General features: G+C 36.9%; 1 protein-coding gene and 1 non-coding gene across 2 annotated transcripts in view; both read right to left on the bottom strand.

The window, feature by feature from the left end:
• Positions 1–1,787: 1,787 nt before the first annotated feature.
• On the bottom strand, positions 1,788–1,859 carry Trnac-gca (transfer RNA cysteine (anticodon GCA)). Its single transcript has one exon. It is a non-coding gene; the product is annotated as a tRNA-Cys (tRNA).
• A 7,604-nt stretch (positions 1,860–9,463) lies between these two features.
• Positions 9,464–22,268, bottom strand: part of LOC112052718 (uncharacterized) — a 35,470-nt gene continuing 22,665 nt past the window's right edge. The window contains exons 2-8 of the mRNA XM_052883587.1: positions 14,225–14,542; positions 13,207–13,300; positions 11,916–12,334; positions 11,006–11,108; positions 10,822–10,917; positions 10,227–10,382; positions 9,464–9,526 (exon numbers count right to left, since the gene is read on the bottom strand). Coding sequence (XP_052739547.1) covers positions 9,464–9,526; positions 10,227–10,382; positions 10,822–10,917; positions 11,006–11,108; positions 11,916–12,334; positions 13,207–13,300; positions 14,225–14,542 — 1,249 coding nt within the window. The remainder of the gene's footprint in view (positions 9,527–10,226; positions 10,383–10,821; positions 10,918–11,005; positions 11,109–11,915; positions 12,335–13,206; positions 13,301–14,224; positions 14,543–22,268) is intronic.

Here is a 22,268-nt window from a genome sequence, read left to right as displayed (position 1 = left end):
GGTACTAATTTTCTAATTACGGAATGTATAATGCCATCATCGTTCATAGTATAACAAAGATGATCATACTGCTCAAACGTTGATATTCATGGCGAATCACAAAACTATGAATATATCGAACTATAATGATGGTGCGTACTCGTATTTCCAAGCTATTGATCCAGACTTCGGTGCGTTCGATAACAAATATGCCGTGTGAAAATTGTCCGACAAGGTTACCACTTGTTTTTTAACATCTGTTTTTGGTTATTGTGCAAAAATATCTTGGGGTCCAACCTGAGGTTTTAAGCCTCATATTTTCATAATTACCGGCAACAATGACCTTGAAATGGGAACACATGTAAGGCAGAAACAAACAGTGCTGCTTTCCCGGAATTTGAAGTTATACCTGGATTACCACAATCTTTTGATGACCACAATCGCTATAAAAAAACAATCCTGCGATAAGCTTAAAGACTTGAAAGAAGGTTGAGGCATCGGATCGAGTTCTTAGGCATTGAGTAGAGTGGCACTATTTTAGATTTAACGTTTTTTCTTTCTTTCTTTTCTTTTTTTACCTAAGTATACCGTTTCTTGGAATTTCAATGGGAAACCATTTAAACATGACCGATTTGTTCGACCGCCACAGCTAAATTGGAACAGTCCTTTGCAATTAGTCAATGGGAACGGGAACAGAGGAGATCGACCGAATGTTAGCAAAGCATTCAATTAGTCTGCGGTACACATAAGTGCTCTACCTCGAGAATGGCGATTGAGTAGCGAGAATATCCTGACGTGAAGTATTTGAACTTCACTCCAAGATTGAGGTATTCTTTTTGTTTACTCTATAGGTACTTAGTATAGCCACAATAGCTCCAAGGAAAAGTCACAGTCAAAGTAAAAAATCATTTATATATTGGGGTTATATTCTTTACCGAAAATTTATTAAAAATGTACAAAGAAAATGTGTCGTCTGTTCGCGACAAACTCAAAAACTACTAAAGTGATGCGAATGGATTCATGAGGTTTTCAATAATGAATAAAGAGATGAATGGTTTTAAGTAAGGTTTGAATGTATAGTTTGTCAAGGCTTTGTGTAAATCGGTTTGAACGACGATAATTGTTGGAAGTTCTTTTTATTCTCTACAAGTTAGCCTTTGACCACGATCTCACCTGATGGATGCTGACGCAATCTAAGATGGAAGCGGGCAACTTGGTAGGAGTAGGATGAAAATCCACACCCCTTTCGGTTCCTACCGGGAAAGACGTACCACCAAGCGATTTAGCGTTCCGGTATGATGCCGTGTAGAAACCGAAAGGAGTGTGGATTTTCATCCTCCTCCTAAAAAGTTAGCCCGCTTCCAACTTAGACTGCATCATCACTTACCATCAGGTGAGATTGTAGTCAAGGGTTAACTTGTAAATAATAATAAAATAAAAAAAACATCATCATCATCATCATCATCATCATCATCATCATCATCATCATCATCATCATCATCATCTTCATCATCATCATCATCATCATCATCATCATCATCATCATCATCATCATCATCATTATCATGATTATCAGCCGATGGACCTCCAAGCACAACGGTCTCGAGCCGCCAGCATCCATCGGCTACTGGTATAGGGTTGATTTTATTTTATTCTACACCGACACTTAACATCAGGAGAGATTAGGCGCTAATAATAAAACTAATGGGTAAATTAAAAAAAACACAACTATAATTTAATGAAAAAAAAAACGTTTAGCGTTTTCTGTGCTTTGTGGTAAAACATGTAATTTGAAAAGATAACAATGAAGGGAACACCCGGATTTGAACCGGGGACCTATCGATCTGCAGTCGATTGCTCTACCACTGAGCTATATTCCCGCGTGTTATTTCTACTTAAAATAATAGTTACTTTTTAAGTAGAAAAGAATATGTATTATTTTTTTATTTTAATCACTGACTTAATCAACTAAAAATCGCAAAATGTACAATCAACCTTTATTTCATATTATGAATTGTATAGCGGTGTCTAGCTGAGAATTGTTCACCCCATTGATAGCATGAATAAAACAAGTAAATAATTTTGTACATTGTTTATTTTCTTACAACAATTTTTCAGAAAAACGTAAAACCTATAATTAAATTATATTAAAAATCTAGAATATTATTCATACATAATATCTATTACTGATGACGGGTTGCAAAGCTGAAGTGGCAATGGGCGAGGCACAAAGTTCGTAGAGCCGATAGACGTTGGGGTCCCAAAGTGCTGGAATGGCGACCCCGCACCATTAAGCGCAGTGTTGGTCGACCCCCCAGGTGGACGGACCCCCCAAGCGAGTCACAGGGATTCGCTGGATGCAGGTGGCTCAGTAACGTGATGTTTGGAAGTCCGTACAAGAGGCCTATGTCCTGCAGTGGACCTCTATCGGCTGATATGATGATGATGATGATGTACTAAGTGAGTCCTTTAGATAGCAGACGATCCTTTAGATACTTTCGAAGATTTATGAACATGCTCGAGAAAATCTTATTCAGATATTTTTAGATTAAGGTTATCAAGTACATGAGACTGCTACGGATATACGTGTTTCATATATGCGAATTAGATTAGGTATTCTTGGGATATGGAGGGCAAAATTGTGTTAAGCTGTAGGTTATTTTTAGACGGACGTTCTTTTTGAGGGAGGGTAACTGCACAAATACTATACATCATCATTTCTTTCCCTTATACCACTTATGTGGGGTCGGCAATGCGGTACAATAGTGGCGGCGATAAAAGTAACAAACAGTCGTACCATCAGATTTCCCAAATTTAGGGAAACCATAGATTTTACGGGACAAAGAATAGCCTATGTGTTAATCCTACTAATATTATAAACGCGAAAGTTTGTATGGATGTTTGGCTGAAATAGATTTAACTCTGGATTAAAACATAGGCTACTTTTTATCTCGAAAAAATCCCAAGATTTGCGAAAACTGATGATTTTGATGATATGAATGTTTGTTACTCTTTTACGGATTTGTGAAAAACTAAATTCCACGCGAACGAAGTCGCGGGCGTCCGCTAGTCTAGGGTATATTTTCTTTTTAATATTCATCCGAATCGGTAACGTAGTTGCGGCGTTAAAAAGAAACTGTAGTGTTGTAATGTCTGGCATACTATATTCTTTGGTTATTACTAAGTGAGGGTGAGTAAATAAATCAGTTAGCATCCGACCGCTGTGTTTCATTGACGTACATTACACTGTCGTCGAGTCGGGATTTTTAATTATTTAGATCACGCGTGCTTAAAGTTCTTAATTAAAATGCCTTACGGTAAAATTGAACCGTTTGATCTTTATTCCGGGAAGTGGTCATTGTATGTTCGTCGAGTGGAACAGTTTATATTTCTTAATGACATTCAAAGTACACACAAAGTAGCCACGTTGATTACGTTAGTGGGTGATCGTACATACAATTTAATGTGTGATTTGTGCGCGCCGACTAAACCGGAGGAAAAGACGTTCGACGAATTGGTGAAAATAGTAAAGAATCATCTGGAACCTCAACGTTCAATTTACGTGGAGCGAGAAATATTTCGACAACAAAAACAAAATGTTGGAGAGTCCATACTCGAATTTTTACAAAATTTGAAACATTTGGCGACCGAATGTAATTTTGGGCAAAATCTTGAAGAAAACCTATGTGAGCAGTTTTTAACTGGGTTGCGAAATTCGGAGATTAAAGCCAGATTATTAATGGAGAAGAATTTAACATATAAGAAGGCGGTGGAGCTAGCTCTCGGTTTAGAAGCCGCGGAGAAGCATGTAGACAGAGTCAGCGGCCGCAACAGTATGGGCGGTGCTTATTCTGGAGTCTTCGGCGGTAACGCAGGCGCGAGCGGCGTCGGCGGTGGAGCCGGTGCGCCCGGCGCGCCCGGCACGAGCGGCGCGCCCGGCACGAGCGGCGCGGGCGGCGCGAGCGGCGAAGCGGGCCGGGAAAGTGTCCACGCACTACGGGGCGCGGGCCGCGGACGGCCTACCTTCTCCTCGGCGCACTGCTGGAGGTGTGGCAAGGGACATCAAGCAGATAAGTGTCGATTTAAGCAATATAACTGTGACCTATGTAATATAAAAGGCCACCTAAAGGTCATGTGTAAATCTGGGAATAAATCAAGTGCTAAGCGCCATAATTTTTTAAGTGATGATTCTGAAAGTGAAATTTATAACATAAGGGCGGTTTCGAGCGGTGACAGACCGTATTTTGTAGACGTAAAAATAGGCAATGTAACATTGAAATGTGAATTAGATACCGGTAGCAAAATTTCGGCTATAAGTGAAAAATGTTACAATAAAATGTTTTTAAACTATTTAATTCATAAAGACGGAATTAAACTATGTTCATACTCGGGCTCACGAATCGAACCGGTCGGTTATATTTTAGTAGACGCATGTATTGATGATAATTACCAAAGTAACTTAAAATTATACATTATAAAGAACGGAAGTCGTCCGCTATTAGGTAGAAGTTGGATTCAGAAATTTAATATTAATGAACTTTTTATTAATAATATCTCAAAAGAGATTAGTGACCATGAATACCGCGACCGGTTCGTTGAGGAGTTAAAAAGAGAATATCCTTCTGTATTTACGGATAAATTGGGTGAATGTAAGAAACAAATTCGCTTACAGCTCACAGATAATGACCCTATTTTCTTACGCGCGCGGCCGGTACCATTGGCGTTGCGATCCGCAGTGGAGAGAGAAATTCATCGCCTAGAAAAAGAAGGATCGATTTATCCGGTCGAACATTCAGATTATGGTACACCGATCGTCCCGGTGATTAAATCGACTGGAGATATTAGATTGTGTGGGGATTATAAATCAACTATTAATCCTAAATTAAAACGGGATCATTATCCTCTACCGCGTATAGAGGATTTATTTGCGGCTTTGAGCGGGGGGCAAGAATATTCAAAAATTGACCTCACGACCGCGTATATGCAAGTACCTCTCCACCCGGATTCGCAAGCGTGTACGGCAATTTCTTCGCACATAGGTACCTACGCATTTAAACGGACCCCCTACGGTTTGAGTTGTGTACCGGAGAAGTTTCAGAAAATAATGGAAGAAACTCTTAGAGGTCTATCTAATACGGTAGTATTCCTAGATGATATATGTGTAACTGGAAAAGACCGAGAAACACATAAACATAATCTGCGGGCTGTAATCGAAAGATTGGCGGCAATGGGGTTAACTGTAAAAATAAACAAATGTAGTTTTTTACAAAAAAGTGTATCGTACCTAGGCTTTATTATTGATAAAGATGGTTTACATCCGGACATGTCAAAAGTGGAGGCTATTGTGAAAGCTCCAACCCCGACAAACGTGACTCAATTGAAAGCGTTTTTAGGCCTAATAAATTATTATGGAAAGTTTGTTCCTAATTTAAGCTCTTTGTTACACCCGTTGTATGCCTTATTAAAAAAAAATCAAGAATGGAAGTGGGATTTAAGTTGCGAAAATGCATTTAAAAATATAAAAAATATTTTAGCTAGTGACAGAGTATTATGTTATTATGACCAAGCATTACCGTTAGTTTTGTCAGTGGACAGTAGTGCTTACGGCATTGGGGCAGTTCTGGCACATGCTTTTCCCGATGGCACTGAACGCCCTATCAGCTGTGCTTCAAGAACTCTTGGAGACGCGGAAAAGAATTATAGCCAATTAGATAAGGAGGCACTGGCGATAATGTATGGCATACAAAAACATCATCAATATCTATTCGGAAGAAGATTTATTTTGAAAACAGACCACCAACCACTAGTGTATATTTTTGGGCCAAAAGGGGGAATTCCACAAACGGCAGCGAGTCGGCTGCAAAGATGGGCGGCTAAATTAGCAGCGTATGATTTTGAGATTAATTACGTAAAATCAAAATCCAACGGAAATGCAGATGCGTTGTCGCGCTTACCGCTTGTTAGTAACGACCGCGAGCAACACATAGAAGAGAAACATTACTTATTCTACATAGATGAAACGTTACCGGTGAGTTATAAAGACATCGCAATTGAAATAAAGAAGGATAATTTATTGAGCCGAATATATGGATATATAATGTTTGGATGGCCAGAAAAATGTAAAGAAGATGAACGAGCGTTCTACGTGAGGCGCGCAGAACTTTACATTGATCATGGTTGTATTTTGTACAAATATCGATTAGTAATCCCACAAAAATTACAGGAAAGAGTGTTATTTGAAATACACTCAGGACATTTAGGAATAGTAAAAATGAAATCCATTGCTAGAAATTATGTGTATTGGCCGTCTATAGATAAGGATATAGAGTGTATCGGGCAGAAGTGTGAAGCATGTCTCAATGTAAGGGACGCCCCTCCGAAAACCACTCTGCATCCTTGGGAGTTTCCTTCAGGACCTTGGAAGCGACTCCATGCAGATTTCGCTCAAATACAGGGCAAATACTATATTGTTGCAGTCGACGCGCACAGTAAATGGATAGAGGCGGAACAAATACGTAGCATTTCCGCATACCATACTATCAAGTTTTTCCGAAGTTTATTTTCTAAATTTGGATTAATTGAGCAATTGGTAACAGACAACGGACCCCCTTTCCAAAGCGCAGAATTCAGAGAATTTTGCAATAAAAACATGATCCGACATGTCACGTCTTCACCATATAGACCTCAAGGAAATGGAGCTGGGGAGAATGCAATTAAAACGGTGAAGAAGACGATTAAAAAAGCAATTCTAGAAGGTGCAGACATACATGCTAGTTTATGTAGATTTTTGATGCAGTATAGGAATTGCCCACACATAACGACGGGAATAGAACCGGCAGTTGCATTAATAGGGAGACGGCTTCGGAATAGACTAGATGCTATGCGACCGGATACGTCTAATATTGTAGCAGAAGCCCAAAATAAACAAATAGAGAACTCTGGGGGAATCGTTCGAAAGTTCGAGATTGGGGATAAAATATTAACACGTAACTATTCTGCGAAAGACAATAAATGGATTGAAGGAGATATAATAGAAAAAACGGGACCAGTATCATTTAAAATTTTACTAAATAAAGGAAATATTTGTCGCCGACACACAGATCAAATTTTACCACAAAGAAGTAGTCGTTTCTCGTGGGATATGGGAGGTAGATCAGAACCACCTGCAGAAATAAGCATATCGGATCAATACGTTAACACAAAACCCCGAAAAAATAATGAAAAACCAGAAGATAATGGTTCTCCCGAGAGAGAAATGGAAATAGAGGAATCACCCGAAGGCGTCGAGCAATCGCTCCCGATGCAGTCACAACCTCAACCAGCATCGGCACCTACGTCATCGCCAAGATCGCCTAAAGGAGTAGATTTGATTCCAGAAGCATCCGAGGATACGGTAGGAAGGCCGAAGCGGACCTGCCGACTTCGTAAAAAAAAAATCATAAATAAATTGTAGGCATTAAGGGACCTTTCAATTGGGACAGGTTTGAAATTTAAAAAAAAAAAAAAAAAAAAATGGTAATGGATATAAAGTTCTGAAAATAATGTAAAAAAAAAAAATCTATTGTACTATTAGACAAGTCAAATGTTTATAAATAATTTAAGGGCTAATATAGATATTTAGATTTTTTTTTTGGTAAGGGAAAGGAAGATACTAATAGTAAAAGTAAAAGTAATTAAAAGTTATCTTGTATTGTAAAAAAAAATAATAATAATAATGTAAGACTTTTCATAGGAAAGAGATGTGTAGTGTTGTAATGTCTGGCATACTATATTCTTTGGTTATTACTAAGTGAGGGTGAGTAAATAAATCAGTTAGCATCCGACCGCTGTGTTTCATTGACGTACATTACAGAAACAAATATCCATACAAACATTTTCGTTTGTACTTAGGTCATATTATTAGTAGGATGTTGTTGTATTTTAGACGGCCTTCGTAGCGCAGTGGTATACGCGGTGGATATACAAGACGGAGGATTGGCCGATTGAGGTTTTCTTAATTGGTCGAGGTCTGGCTGGTGGGAGGCTTCGGCCGTGGCTAGTTACCACCCTACTGACAAAGACGTACCGTCAAGCTATTTAGCGTTCCGGTATGACGTCGTGTATAAACCGAAAGGGGTGCGGATTTTCTAAAAAGTTAACCCGCATCCATGTTAGATTACATTATCACTTACCATCAGGTGAGATTGTAGTCAAAAACTAACTTGTGAAGAATAAAAAAATGTACAAATAACATATATCAACCTGTTACAGTTTTATGAAAAGTATAGATTTATTCCCATATTCCTACGGGAGCGGAGACTAGTAAGTTAGTAACTACGTGCGTTTAGGTTTATTTATTTGAATATAGTAGGTAGCAACTTGCAGATACCGAAAGGGTACCTGTGTCAATAATTGGTATAACGGTAATTATTCTTAAGATTATATATGCCTTTGTATGGTAATGGACTCCGATATATAACTTATTCGTTAAGAACTTATGAAGCGTGATATAAAATCATACAGCGCCATCTGTTGACAGATTTCTGCAAATGTTTGTAATATTATTTTCATACTAGAAAATAATTTGTATTTAAAAAAAAATTCAAAAACAAATTATTTTATTTCTTTTCCTAATGTTTTTCAAATTAGGTAATACAACAAAAAAATTACAATCTTCTCCATTCGTCTCTATTACTCATCAACTCATTTACAGAGCAGAGCAGGTATACATACATACATGCAGCACATAAACAGGGTCACTGGAAACGTATAGCGAACTCTATAATCCACTTTAAAGTAGAGTAACCCACATTTCTTAAAAAAAAAGAGAAAAGCCTCTTTTTTAGAAATTGGTACATTTTTGCCCCATATAACCTAGTTCAATTTGATAGCTAATGATCTCTACTATCACCCCTTAAAGGAATCGCTATACGTTTCCAGTGACCCTGTATACTCATACATAATTATTATCAACCAATGGTCTATGGGGTCTTAAGGCCTTTCAAACATCCAAGGACTTGAGCCGCATGCATCCTTTTACCCACTTGATGTCATCGGTTCACCTAGTGGTGGGTCGACACTGTGCTTTCCGGTGCAAGGTTGATATTCCACGTTGCTATTCCACGTTTAGGTGCACCAAATTCTATCGGTTCTTCATAATATGCTCTGTCGATTGCCACTTTAGCTTCGCGGTTCGTTGAGCTATGTCGGTGACAGTGGTTCTTCTGCGGATCTTTTCAGAGGGCCTAGTGGCAGCTTGATACTGTTACTATCGCGTTAACGTAAACGCGAATTTCTAAGGAATTGAAACAGCGCCATCTAGTGGCTACTACTGCACAACTGTTCCACTAGGCACATTGATTCGTTTACACCGAGACATTCCGAGCGTAGTTCGATTGATTGTATTCTAAGAAATATTTTACATTTTTTAATATCGGTGCATGATTGATCGTGAAAACAAGTATTAAAATATTGTGTTTTAATATAAGTAAAAGTGTGATAAATTTTATGATTTCACAGACATTGTGTTTTCCAGCATTACGTAATATGAAAATGTGGTTTTCAATATCTGAAACATGAATACGTTTATTAATTGATTATTGTTTTACACATAATAACGTTACTACACAGACTAATTACTTGAACAAGGCATATAATACAGGACCACATGTGGTTTGGTTGCTATTGAGATTTTCAGGAGGGCAGTAAAGGACCCAGAGAAAGTTACAGAGCATGGAGATGCAAGTAGGTAAATTAAAATATATCTGCCCATTAAAATACGTCATTATAAATAGGCAGATAATTTTATGAAAATTGAACTAAAAAAAATTTTTATTTACATCAAGATATTGGATGTTATAAAAAAATATTTTTAAATCATTATTTAAAAGCATTTTAGCATTTATTTAAAAGTTGGATGTTTCTGATGAAAATATCATGAATCATTCATCATTATCAACCCATACTCGGCTCACAGCTGAGCTCGAGTCTCCTCACAATGACAGGGGTTAGGCCAATAGTCCACCACGGAGGCCCAATGCGAATTAGCAGACTTTACACACGCAGAGAATTGAGAAAATTTTCTGATAAGTAGGTTTCCTTATGATATTTTTCTTTCACCGTTTTTCTTAAAATGCACGCAACTGAAAAGTTGGAGGTGCATAAAAGTTGAAAATATCTCAAATATTTTTTTCAAAATATAATATATCTCAAAGTATATTCTCAAAATAATGTTTAGAACCTATAGAATAGTATAGTATGATACCAACCGAGACCATAGGCTTAACTCCGGCAGTCAATATACCAAGTGCCACAAATTCGAAGACACTCTGCACGCGTTGTAAAATTAGTAGTACCGTTTTCTGATTTTGCACCGACATCTTTTCCCATGGCATACTGTATACAACTTCTGGTAGATCTTCAGCCTGAAATGATGAATATAATAAAAGAAAACTGCCCCTGTATTCAAGTGGTACGTCGACTCTCTTTCTATGATCGCAAACGATTCGAAAACTGGAAAAATGTATAGGAATGACATTTGGTATCGACTCAAGTGATCAAGATCTGTCATTCCCATATATACAGGGGCTGTTTTTCCATTTATCTGTGTTTACATCTCATAATACAGAAATTTTTCTGTATTCTGAGGTTTACATATTGTTCAAAGTTATTGTTAGCAAAGAAAAATAATTATTAAAATCAGAAAAAAATAAGTTGATTTAGAGCTATTTCAGGATATCCTTCATCTATTTAGTTTCCTCTAGAAACCTCTAGAAACCGCAACTAAGTTTGCATAAACTAGTTTCGGAAATTTCAATACAAGAACTGCAATGCAATATCGCCCTATTTAAATTTTCATTTTACCTCTTTTTTGACTTCCTCGAGCACAAATGACATCAAAATTGGTCCACCGGTGTAAGCCATAATCATTGTGGTATATAACATCTTATTTTCTCTGCCCTGTAATATTGTCAATTTGAAAAACTATACCATGAGCTTTGACACAAAAAAGCCCTTATATCATTATAGTACAATAATAACTTATTACCCCGTACATAAGTTGATATAAGACAATACTGTTTCCGAAAAGATTTTGTGCGTAATTTGCCATCACATTAAACCCAAACGCGTTTTGAACTTCTTTAAATACGCTGAAATATAAATATATCGATTTTAATTTCCCTATTTCATACTTTAGAGAATCTATTATATCCAGGCTATCAATATTTGATAAAAGTATTTCACACCATGCAATTATAAGCAACCAGCCCGCGACTTCCGGTTGCGAATGTTAGCGATGTTAGCTTTCCACAAATCCCGCGGCTACCATGGATATTATTATACAAATAAACCATCCTCTTCAATCACTTTATCTATTAAGAAAAACCGAATCAAAATCTGTTGCGTAGTTTTAAAGATTTAAGCATACATAGGAACAGAGAAAGCGTATTTGTTTACTATTTAGTGATGATTATCATTACCTTCTTTTTAGGAAAGGAGATATGAGGGGTAGATCCACCACGGTGCCCCAAATGTGGTTGGCAGGCTTAGGGTGATAATTATTTAATCTACACTAATATTATAAAGCTGAAAAGTTTGCTTGTTTGTTTGGACCCGCTAATCTCAGGAACTACTGGCCAGATTAGATTTTTTTTTCAGTGTTAGATAGCCCATTTATCGAGGAAGACTATAGGCTATATTTTATCTTCGTAATCTCACGGGAACGGGAAACACGCGGGTGATACCACGTGGCGTCAGCTAGTTAAAAATAATTATAAAATGTTTTTAACGATCTATCACGTCGTGTTAATGATAATGACGCCTTTCACGCTAAAACCTCAGAATAACGTAGATTATATATTATTCCTGTATTCTCATTAGAACGAGAACTACACAGATGAAACTGTGGGGTGGTCTACTAGTAAAAACTAAAAATAAAATGCTGTGCACTAACTTACCGCGTTATGAAAGAGTAATACTTAATAATTTTTACAAGCCGTTTATGGACTTCCTCGTCACTCAAATCCTCATTGAAATCTGTTCTCATCATATTTTTTAAAATCTGAATATGTCCGATGATATTGAAAATAAAAATGTTACTAAGAGATTGAAACGTAGCCATTAAGGTAACGGCACACCAGACTATATGAATATTGATGGCATGAATGACGCACCAATTACGAAAATCGTAACTATAGTCTAGGGGTAACCATAAGAAAACGCAAGTCTGAAGTCTCGCAGTGCGGTTGGCCACAAGCTCTTTGTTGTTGTAATTGTTCACTGCTGTTATGGATATCCATCCTATCCAGCTGATGATGAAGAAAAATGCTAAATAGTAGGTTGTCCAGCGAGTGTAGCGTTCAGATTTTAGAAGTATCTGAAAATTTAAATGATATTATGCATTGTTCAAAATGTTTTCCTGCAAAAACAACAAATGCATTCCCAAGTACTTATACTCGTATGTGCATACGAAAGCGTTTTTAAAACACGTTTTTTTTCGAGCAGTGTTACATTTTCAATTTTGGGCGTTGGAAATAGACCTTCATTTAACTTCATAGTATATTTGAAAGCTTTTTCAACGTCCGTTAAAAAAGCTCTCGTGCGAATGACAGCTTAGGTACAAAGATACAAGTACTTTTGAAATAAGCAAACTGGTTTTATTGATTGTTGTTCAATTGTTTATAGGTCCTAGATTCTTGTTGTTTAGAAGGATCGAGACAAAGTCACTCAATCACGATTTGTTTCTTTAGAGTAGGTAGTCTGGCAGACTTTCCGAGGTTTCACCCGTGTAGTTTAAATTTCCGTGGAAATACGGAGATAATATACAGTTCATGTTACTCTGTGATAATGTAGTCTTCAATTCGTCGTTATCAACCCATATGAGGGGTTAAGCCAGTAGTCCACCACGCTGGCCCAATGCGGATTGGCAAACTTCACACACGCAGAGAATTAAGAAAATTCTCAGCTATGCAGGTTTCCTCACGATGTTTTCCTTCACCGTTTGAGACACGTGATATTTAATTTCTTAAAATGCACACAACTGAAAAGTTGGAGGTGCATGCCATGGACCGGATTCGAACCCACATCCTCCGAAATCGGAGGTAGAGATCATGTCCACTGGGCTATCACGGCTTCAGTTTTCCATTGGCAAAATGGAATTTTTAGTAGATTCATTAGGAGCCTATTTGTAACAAACAATTAATCTTTCCGCATTATAATACCTAATTATATTATTTCCATAATACTTACACGTTTTACAAACTCGGTTTTATTATCTTTGTATACAGTGTACAAATGAATTTCTGTAAATAGTGATTTGATAAGTCGCTTATAGCTTTTCAATCTACATGAAATGATATTCGCCTGAAAAAGTTGTTGCTTAAAAAAAAACTTGTAAAAAAAGTACCAATTCTCGGAACTCAGTTCTTCTAAAGTAAAAAGTTGTGAGATCCATGTTCCACTTAAGTGGTCTGTCTTAAGTTATTACGTAATTAGCTAACCTTATAATATCAGTGACCATATCAACGTTAAAAATCTTTGGTATTTCAAATTACCGGCAAATTGCTTACCGCGCACTCACTCACGTTTTGGTCGTTGGACACTCAATATTCAGGCTTTTAGTTTCATCCACAACGAAGATATACGTAGAAGTCGAAAAAGGCTTGAATTGCTTCGAGAAAAGTATGGTACGGCCGTGCCTCCTTTTTGCTCGACTTGACAGATGATGATACTAAAAATTGTCTCCTGTATCTAAAATTCAGCCTTCAACTGCAAGTTTTTGCAATAAAAGAAACAACACCTTTTACCTACGTGAGTGAGTGCGCGGTGAGCAATTTGCCGGTAAGCGATAACAACCTCCTACTCAAGCGGCCCCCCACATACTGATGGTATTTATCTTTACAGCATGAGTTGCTACAGAAATTATTATTTTTTTTTTTATTATTTACAAGTTAGCCCTCGACTACAATATCACCTGATGGTAGGTGCTGATGCAATCTAAGATGGAATCGGGCTAACTTGTTAGTAGGAGGATGAAATCCACACCATTCGTCGTACCGGAACGCTAAATCGCTTGGCGGTACGTCTTTGTCGGTAGGGTGGTAACTAGCCACGGCCAAAGCCTCCTAGCAGCCAGACCTGGACCAATTAAGAAAACCTCAATCGGTCCAGCTGGAGATCGAACCCAGGACTTCCGTCTTGTAAGTCCACTGCGCATGCAACTGCGCCACGGCGGCCGTCAAAAAGGAATATAGAAGGAATCATTTACGTATTGTTGGTGAGGGCGGCAAAATGATCATAGCGTGCCCACTCCAGGGTTAATAGGTAACTTACATTAGACAATAATGAAGCTGGAAATATCGAGAAAATTATCCCCAATATATCGAAATTGAGGTCACTGTAATTGACATAAAGGTAGATAAGTTGAGAGACAATGACCCATGGACCGAAGTAAAATATTATTTTACTGTTAATAAATGATAATTTTGAGGTTTTATCGAAACCCATGAGACGTCGATCGCCAAGGCTTGAATAACTCATCACTAAGGTTAACACGCGGTAAAACTTTTGCTTTCTTGGCTCCTGCCTGAAAACAGTTTTAGGTAAAGTAAGTTAAAATATAATTCTTAAGTTGTATTTGTGGTGCTTAAACACAATAGTTTTTTTTAAAGTAAAGTTTGCAAGGGCCCAAATACGGAAAACAAAAACTTATTTATTGTACTCTTTGTGTTGTGAGAGCCTTCTGAATGTAGGCATGAATATCGTATTACAAAATCTAGCTCTACGAAATATATTTAATAATAGATAAGAAAAAATAAATAGAAAGATAAAATATAGAGATGTCAAAATAAACCAAAATATGTAATTACAAGTAATATTCTTCACTCATATTTACACAAAATTAAAAAAAATATATGTTAATTTGGTCAAAAACTTGTTGGATATCGATTGATGTTTGAAAATGAATGCTCAGTGGAAATGTAACATGTAAAATGTTTTGTTTTAATAAAGTAAATACAATTTTATACCAATTTAATGAATACGTTGGACTGTGTTGTGTCCCGTACTACAAGTTTCTTAGTTTTTTTTTTATTCTTTACAAGTTAGCCCTTGACTACAATCTCACCTGATGGTAAGTAGGTAATGATGCAGTCTAAGATGGAAGCGGGCTAACTTGTTAGGAGGAGGATGAAAATCTACACCCCTTTTCGGTTTCTACACGACATCGTACCGGAACGCTAAATCGCTTGGCGGTACGTCTTTGTCGGTAACTAGCACGGCCGAAGCCTCCCACCAGCCTAACCTGGACCAATTATGAAAATCTCAATCGGCCCAGCCGGGGATCATTTCAAATTTTGTCAATCCACCGCGCATACCACTGCGCCACGGAGGCCTTTATGATATTTTATACCTTTTATAAACTCATACCAATGTCTACCTATTTAATTAATTATGCCTAATTATAGTGGTTTGTACTATATCTACAGTTTTGCAACCAATAGCAAAATTTCACTACACCAATAAAATTGTATTTTACTCTATCATATCTAAACATAGATATTGTGTTTATTTATTGAATTTATAGCTTGTCTTCTTCTTCTCTTCTTTATTCTTTCAATAATTCCTTAGAAAAAACGTGTATTAATAACAAAATTGCACATATAGAAATAAATACCTAAATCATCAACGGATATACAGTAATCACGAGTCAATTTTACTTTATTGTAAGCAAAAACCTAATTTAGAAACAATTTCATGATTAATATTAATTTTATTAAACTGATTTCTATGGTAAAGACTTCATGCATAAGAATTCTTTATTAAAACACGATAAAGAGACATGAAACGACTTAAGAATTCAAATTAAAGACTCGGTATCTTATTAGATTATGCAAGGTATTTTAATTTTTATCGCGATGTATTCGCAAACAAGTAATTTAGCGGAAAACATAATTTATTAAATTCTCATTTCGTGCCTTTGATATGTTGAAAGAAAATGATAAGAATTTAATATTCTGATTGTTCTTTTAATCAAGTTAAATCTAACAACATTTTATACTATAGACATGTTTAGTGCCTACAAAATCACCACAAAAAGTGGCCGAATTTAGCTACTCCACTGAGCGCACACATGCAAAATTTATTGATACAGTTTCTAAATTTCCTAAACATACAACTCAACATTGTTTATGTTTATTGAAGAAAGAAGTACACTTTATTTACACAAAGCACAAACAATACAACAAATACAAAAAAAAATTACAAAAAATGCACAATAGGCGACACGCACTATAATTAGGTATTATTTGTTTAAATAACTTTCGTTGTTTACTACGACTCAATGAATTGCGGTCAATTAGCCGCCATTGTTTGCCTCAGTTTTGACGCGTGACATATCTCTAATATAAAATCTTTGATTAAATCATTTGATTTGATTACGCAAGAATTAAATAAAACTGCTTATTGGCAAGTGGTTCTCGTCTTTATTCTATTGCTAACAGAACCTCAAGGCCTTAAAGGCCAAGGTCCTAGGTCACTTTGTAAAAATAAGAAACTGTAGCTTATTATCAAAAACATTTTCAATGGCAGTCGACAGTTGAAAGATCTTTTTGTAACACCTTCGTGCTTCGCAGAGCAGTACGGCTATTCTCTAACAATGTTTTGTATAACTCGCAAGTGCGAGTTTCGAATTCACTGCTATCTTTCTCTTTCTATAGTATTGTGTTAAACAGAAAGAGATAGAGGTAAATTCGAAACTCGCACTTGCGGTTTATAAAAATATCGTTACAGAATACTCTAGCAGAAGACGGAGTGTTACGTCGTAGGTTTCAGTTATTAACATCAACTTTATACGTTCTTGTTTTTATCCTATTGGTAACAGATCACCACTCCACGTGGGTTTGATTTGTATCGTTATTAGGATAAGTTTGCTTAACCTTATTGTATTCTTACTCAATAAACAAATATATTTTTATTAAAATAATTTTATATCAGGTATCGATGCATATAAGTTGTAAGAAGAATTTTGCCAGAGTTTTCTTTGGCAAATCTTTGCATACGTGTGCAAGCTCGGCGATAAACTTAAATGGAACGTCTTGGAAAAGCACAATCGTGCAATTTCAGCGTATTGATAGCGTTCGAGAATGCACATTTTGTGACAAAATGAATTTTCAGTGGGTAAATAAATTAATTTTTCACAAGTGAACATTTTTTAATTATCTCTTATTGGTTTACTTAATGAGGCGTGTTGTGTGTTTTAATGACATTATTTAATTATTTTGGCCAATTAAGCCACCAGACCTAATTGAGCGATTTATAAGGTTTTTGTGTTTGTGTTGTTATATTTTAATTTTCAGATACTGCTATCGAATCACTATTTCTAGTAATGACAAGTAATTATAGTCATACAAAATACAAATACAAATTCTTTATTTGCTGGATACATCCAAATAGAATACAATGCATTTGGCCATCTCTGGCATGCAAATTAAATTAAATAAAATAAAATTAGTCTAAGAATTTTGAACATTTACATTCGTATAAAAAATCATTTACTGAATAAACGCATTTATCCAACTACCACTCGAATAGAGATTTTTAAATTATTTTAGAGGTTGTTGGCGTAAGGTTGGAGGTAACTTGAATATATTTTTATACACATAGCATAGCTGTTTTGTGGAAAATTTATATATATTGGGCTTATAGTTCAATAACAGCAATTATCCTTATTTTACTGAATTATCATCAAAAAAAAAACTATTTGTAAAGTATATCACTAACTATACCAGGAAAATGTAATTTAATGACATAATATACAAGTTAGGAGTATCTCTGCGTGATCGAATCAGAAATGAGGAGATCCGCAGAAGAACCAAAGTCACCGACATAGCTCAACGAGTTGCGAAGCTGAAGTGGCAACGGGTGGGGCACATAGTGCGAAGAGCCGATGGACGTTGGGGTCCCAAAGTGCTGGAATGGCGACCCCGCACTAGTAAGCGCAGTGTTGGCCGACCCCCCACCAGGTGGACTGACGACATCAAACGAGTCGCAGGGATTCGTTGGATGCAGGTGGCTCAGTATCGTGATGTTTGGAAGTCCCTACAAAAGGTCTATGTCCTGCAGTGGACGTCCATCGGCTGATATGATGATGATGATGATGATGATACAAGTACGTAATGTAAATATCGAGCTTTTTCAGGTCTTGCTTTCATTTGCCAGAGTTTAATATTATTTATTTCTTGAATTTACCATTTTCTTTACAACTCTGAGACGATTTCGTAAAACAGATCTCGCTGTTGCTAAATTTTATCCAAAAATAAACGAAATAAATGTGAATGCAGTTCCAAACAAAATTGGGTTGTCTGTACACAACACGAAATCGGTTTTACTCAATTAGCTCGAACACGGTGCACGTCAAATTGTTTTGAATGGTTTTATTTACTTTTTACCTTATTTTATATATGGCTTGATAATTAAAACGAGCGAAATTTGTACAATGGGACGCCATTGGAAACTCAATCTTTACTTACATAAAACTGTAACGGGTGAAGTTCTATACATTGCAAATATTTAGAACATCCGTCTGTCTTTATTAAACACGTCATTAGCTGCTCTAATTTTTAGGATCTGTCGCTTCATTATCCAGTTATGTATCATCACCATCATCATCATATCATCCGATGGACGTCCACTGCAGGACATAGGCCTTTTGTAGGGACTTCCAAACATCACGATACTGAGCCACCTACATCCAGCTAATCCCTGCGACTTGCTTGATGTCGTCAGTCCACCTGGTGGGGGGTCGGCCAACACTGCGCTTAATACTTTGGTTCTTCTGCGGATCTCCTCATTTCTGATTCGATCACGCGGAGATACTTCTAACATAGCTCGTTCCATCGCCCGCTGTGTGACTCTGAGCCTTCTTTTAGGCACATAGTTAGCGACCAAGTCTCGGAACCATAGGTCATCACTGGCTACACGCACTGTTCGAAGACTTTTGTCTTCAAGCACTGAGGAATTTCGGACGATTTTTCGTCAGTTATGTATAGCAGGAGGTAATTGGGCATATTGAACCGATTTTGAAAAGTGTTTTACCACATTAAAATCACGTTACTTGAAAGTGCCATAGGCTATATTTTATTTCTGTATTCTTATGGGAAAGGGAACTACGCGGGTGAGACCGCGGTGCGATGGCTAGTTTTGAATTATCATCAGCCCATATTCGGCTCACTGCTAAGCTCGAGTCTCCTCTCAGAATGAGAGGGGCTAGGCCATGCTGGCCCAATGCGGATTGACAGACTTCACACACGCAGAGAATTAAGAAAATTCTCTGGTATTATTCCTCATTAAAAATATACAACTAAAAACGATACCACTTAAAACGTGTTTTTGAAAAAAAAAAGCGTGTGTCAGCTCCGACGCACGAATGTAGTTTACTCTTTCAGATCGACTGTCTAAATAGGTGTATGTTGCTCCGCAGTATACACTATGTACATCTCAATACTAACACCGGAAAAGTAAAGGTGCGCAACCAAGGAGCAGCAGTCCATGGCGTGCGCGCCCGTGAACAGTGTACGGTGAAAGGTGCACAGAAACACGTATAGCTGTCATTCATTCATCAACTTTTACTGCCCATATTTTTTCATACCAGGGGCTATATATGTAAAATCGATTAATATGGAGTAAACTCCAAAAATAAACCTTTATAAGAACTACAATGTTCACCAGTACGTGTAAAACCGTAGTTTATAAATTCAGTATGTTATTTAAGTCTTAATTTATCTGCTCCGTACTGTATATCATGCACAGGTATTCAATTATCACGCGAACTTAAATATTCTCCATTTTTGCAAACATGTTCTGAAACGAAGCAAACAATTGACTACTATGAATTCAGAATAGAAACAAAAGAGAATGGAAAACTCTTTGCTTTATTAGTATAACAGATATCTGAACTATATTCCACAAAACGCACGCAGTATGATATTTTATATGCCACAAAACGCACGTTCCGCTCCACTGGCACATCCTCCGGAGATGACACATAAATTGAAAATAAATATGATTCCAGAAATCTAGTTAACAGAGCAGCAATTTAAATTTCAAGAATGCGAAGACGCGGAAATGCCTGTTGCGACGAACTTTGTTTTTTAGTGCACCACCGGTTACGGCCCTGATATAAATATTGAACCGACTTCAAAAACCTATCAATACCATTTTTTTTATTCTTTACAAGTTAGCCCTTGACTACAATCTCACCTGATGGTATGTGATGATGCAATCTAAGATGGAAGCGGAGACTAACTTGTTAGGAGGAGGATGAAAATCCACACCCCTTTCGGTTTCTACACGACATCATGCCGGAACGCTAAATCGCTTGGCGGTACGTCTTTGCCGGTAGGGTGGTAACTAGCCACGGTCGAAACCTCCCACCAGCAAAATGTGATGGGTGTGCTTGTTTCTTGTCGCAAATGGGTTCAATGTTAGGAGTAATTTTGGACAATTGTAAACTTAATTCTGACTTAGTATCAGTTACGTAAATCTTATCACAAACCCCCTGCCGTCCGACCCCTAAGTGGTTCGCGTACCCTACTTTAAACCTCGAAACCTTGAACTAGGATATAGAGCTTACACGCTGTCCCTACGAATTTCAGAAAATAATTTCTTATTCGAATAAATACTTTTGTATTATTATTATAGTTAATTACACTTAGTATCAACCACGTAGAATTAAATTTTAAATTACTAGTTAAAATAGCGTAAAGCCTAACTTTAAACACCCCAGTTTGCTAGTAACATTAAATTCTTGCTAACGAAATGGTAATTTAAATAGTATGAGGGTGCAGAGTTGCGGAAATGCTAAGTTTGTCTTAAGTCCTACATTACGAGTTTAACTCGCTATACAAGCGCACAGTTTTCAAATTGTTATTCATGACAAACATTATTTTGAAAATTGTTTTATCAGTAACGTTAAGCACCACTGGTACGGTATTTCTTAACATAACTAGAAGCCCATACAAATAGTCCACCAAAGCTAGCCCTCCCTTCTTTTAGGAGGCCTTACTCTTACTCTTTGAAGCCTTAAGACGCCCGGATCCGACGACCACGAACGGACGTCCGAGCAAGCTGCTCCAATGAAGGTTCTCCAAAAACGTATTCGTGCATTTTCCGATAGAATAGTAGCTTATTCTGTATATTTAATAGATACTAGCGGACTTCGTCGGCGTGGAATTTAGTTCCTCAAATCTAAAAAAATCCCTCGGGAACCATGGATTTTTCCGGGATAAAAATAGCCTTTGTGTTAATTCAGGCTATAATATATCTAAATACTAAATTTCAGCTATTTTCGGTTGAGTAGTCGTAACATTCATATCACCAAAATCATCAGTTTTCGCAAATCTCGGGAAACCATGGATTTTTTCGGAATAAAAAGTAGCCTATGTCTCAATCCAGGGTAAAATCTATTTCCATTTCAAATTTCAGCCAAATCGCTTTAGTAGTAGCGGCGTTAAAGAGTAACAACCATCCACACATCCAAACATACATCCATACAAACTTTCGCGTTTATAATATTAGTAGAATTTAATAAAACAAGCGTAATGGTGAAGGAAAACATCGTGAGGAAACCTGCATACCAGAGAATTATCTTAATTCTCTGCGTGTGTGAAGTCTACCAATCCGCATTGGGCCAGCGTGGTAGACTATTGGCCTAACCCCTCTCATTCTGAGAGGAGACTCGAGCTCAGCAGTGAGCCGAATATGGGTTGATGACGACGAATGGTGATATTTAATCAAAAATGATCAAAACTTAAAATTTGGTGGTGCATGCCTCGGGCTGGGTTTAAACCTACGGCCTCCGAATTGATGTCAGAGGTCATCCACTGATGACACCACACACAAATGTTATTTAACTATGCCAAATATTATATAACTTGAGCGGTTAGAATGTATACCGCATATATGCTTGAGAACATCGCAGAGAGTTTAACTTGAGTTAATATTTATGTTAATAGAATTAACGTGTAAAGCAAATAATTGCGGTAAATGTTAAATAAAGGTAGCTTTGTGGAGTTTTAGGGTGAAATTTTCGTTTAGTAATAAATATTGAAAAAGTATATAATGTACTTTGAATTCAACTAATGGAATGTAGTTGGAATGGAAAGTTGAACTTGAAGGCACCAAATTCTCAATTATACAAGTCTTAAATGTATATTATTCATATATCCAAGTATTTATACACTTATAATAAATCTGTAACAGGTCAAATTCTGTACATTGAAAACATTCCGACAATAGTTAAAGGGCATTGTGTA

Source organism: Bicyclus anynana, chromosome 9 (genome assembly GCF_947172395.1).
Source record: "Bicyclus anynana chromosome 9, ilBicAnyn1.1, whole genome shotgun sequence".
NCBI lineage: Eukaryota > Metazoa > Arthropoda > Insecta > Lepidoptera > Nymphalidae > Bicyclus > Bicyclus anynana.
The sequence above is the reverse complement of the archived record's forward strand: the minus strand, read 5'-3'. Positions and strand labels throughout refer to the sequence as shown.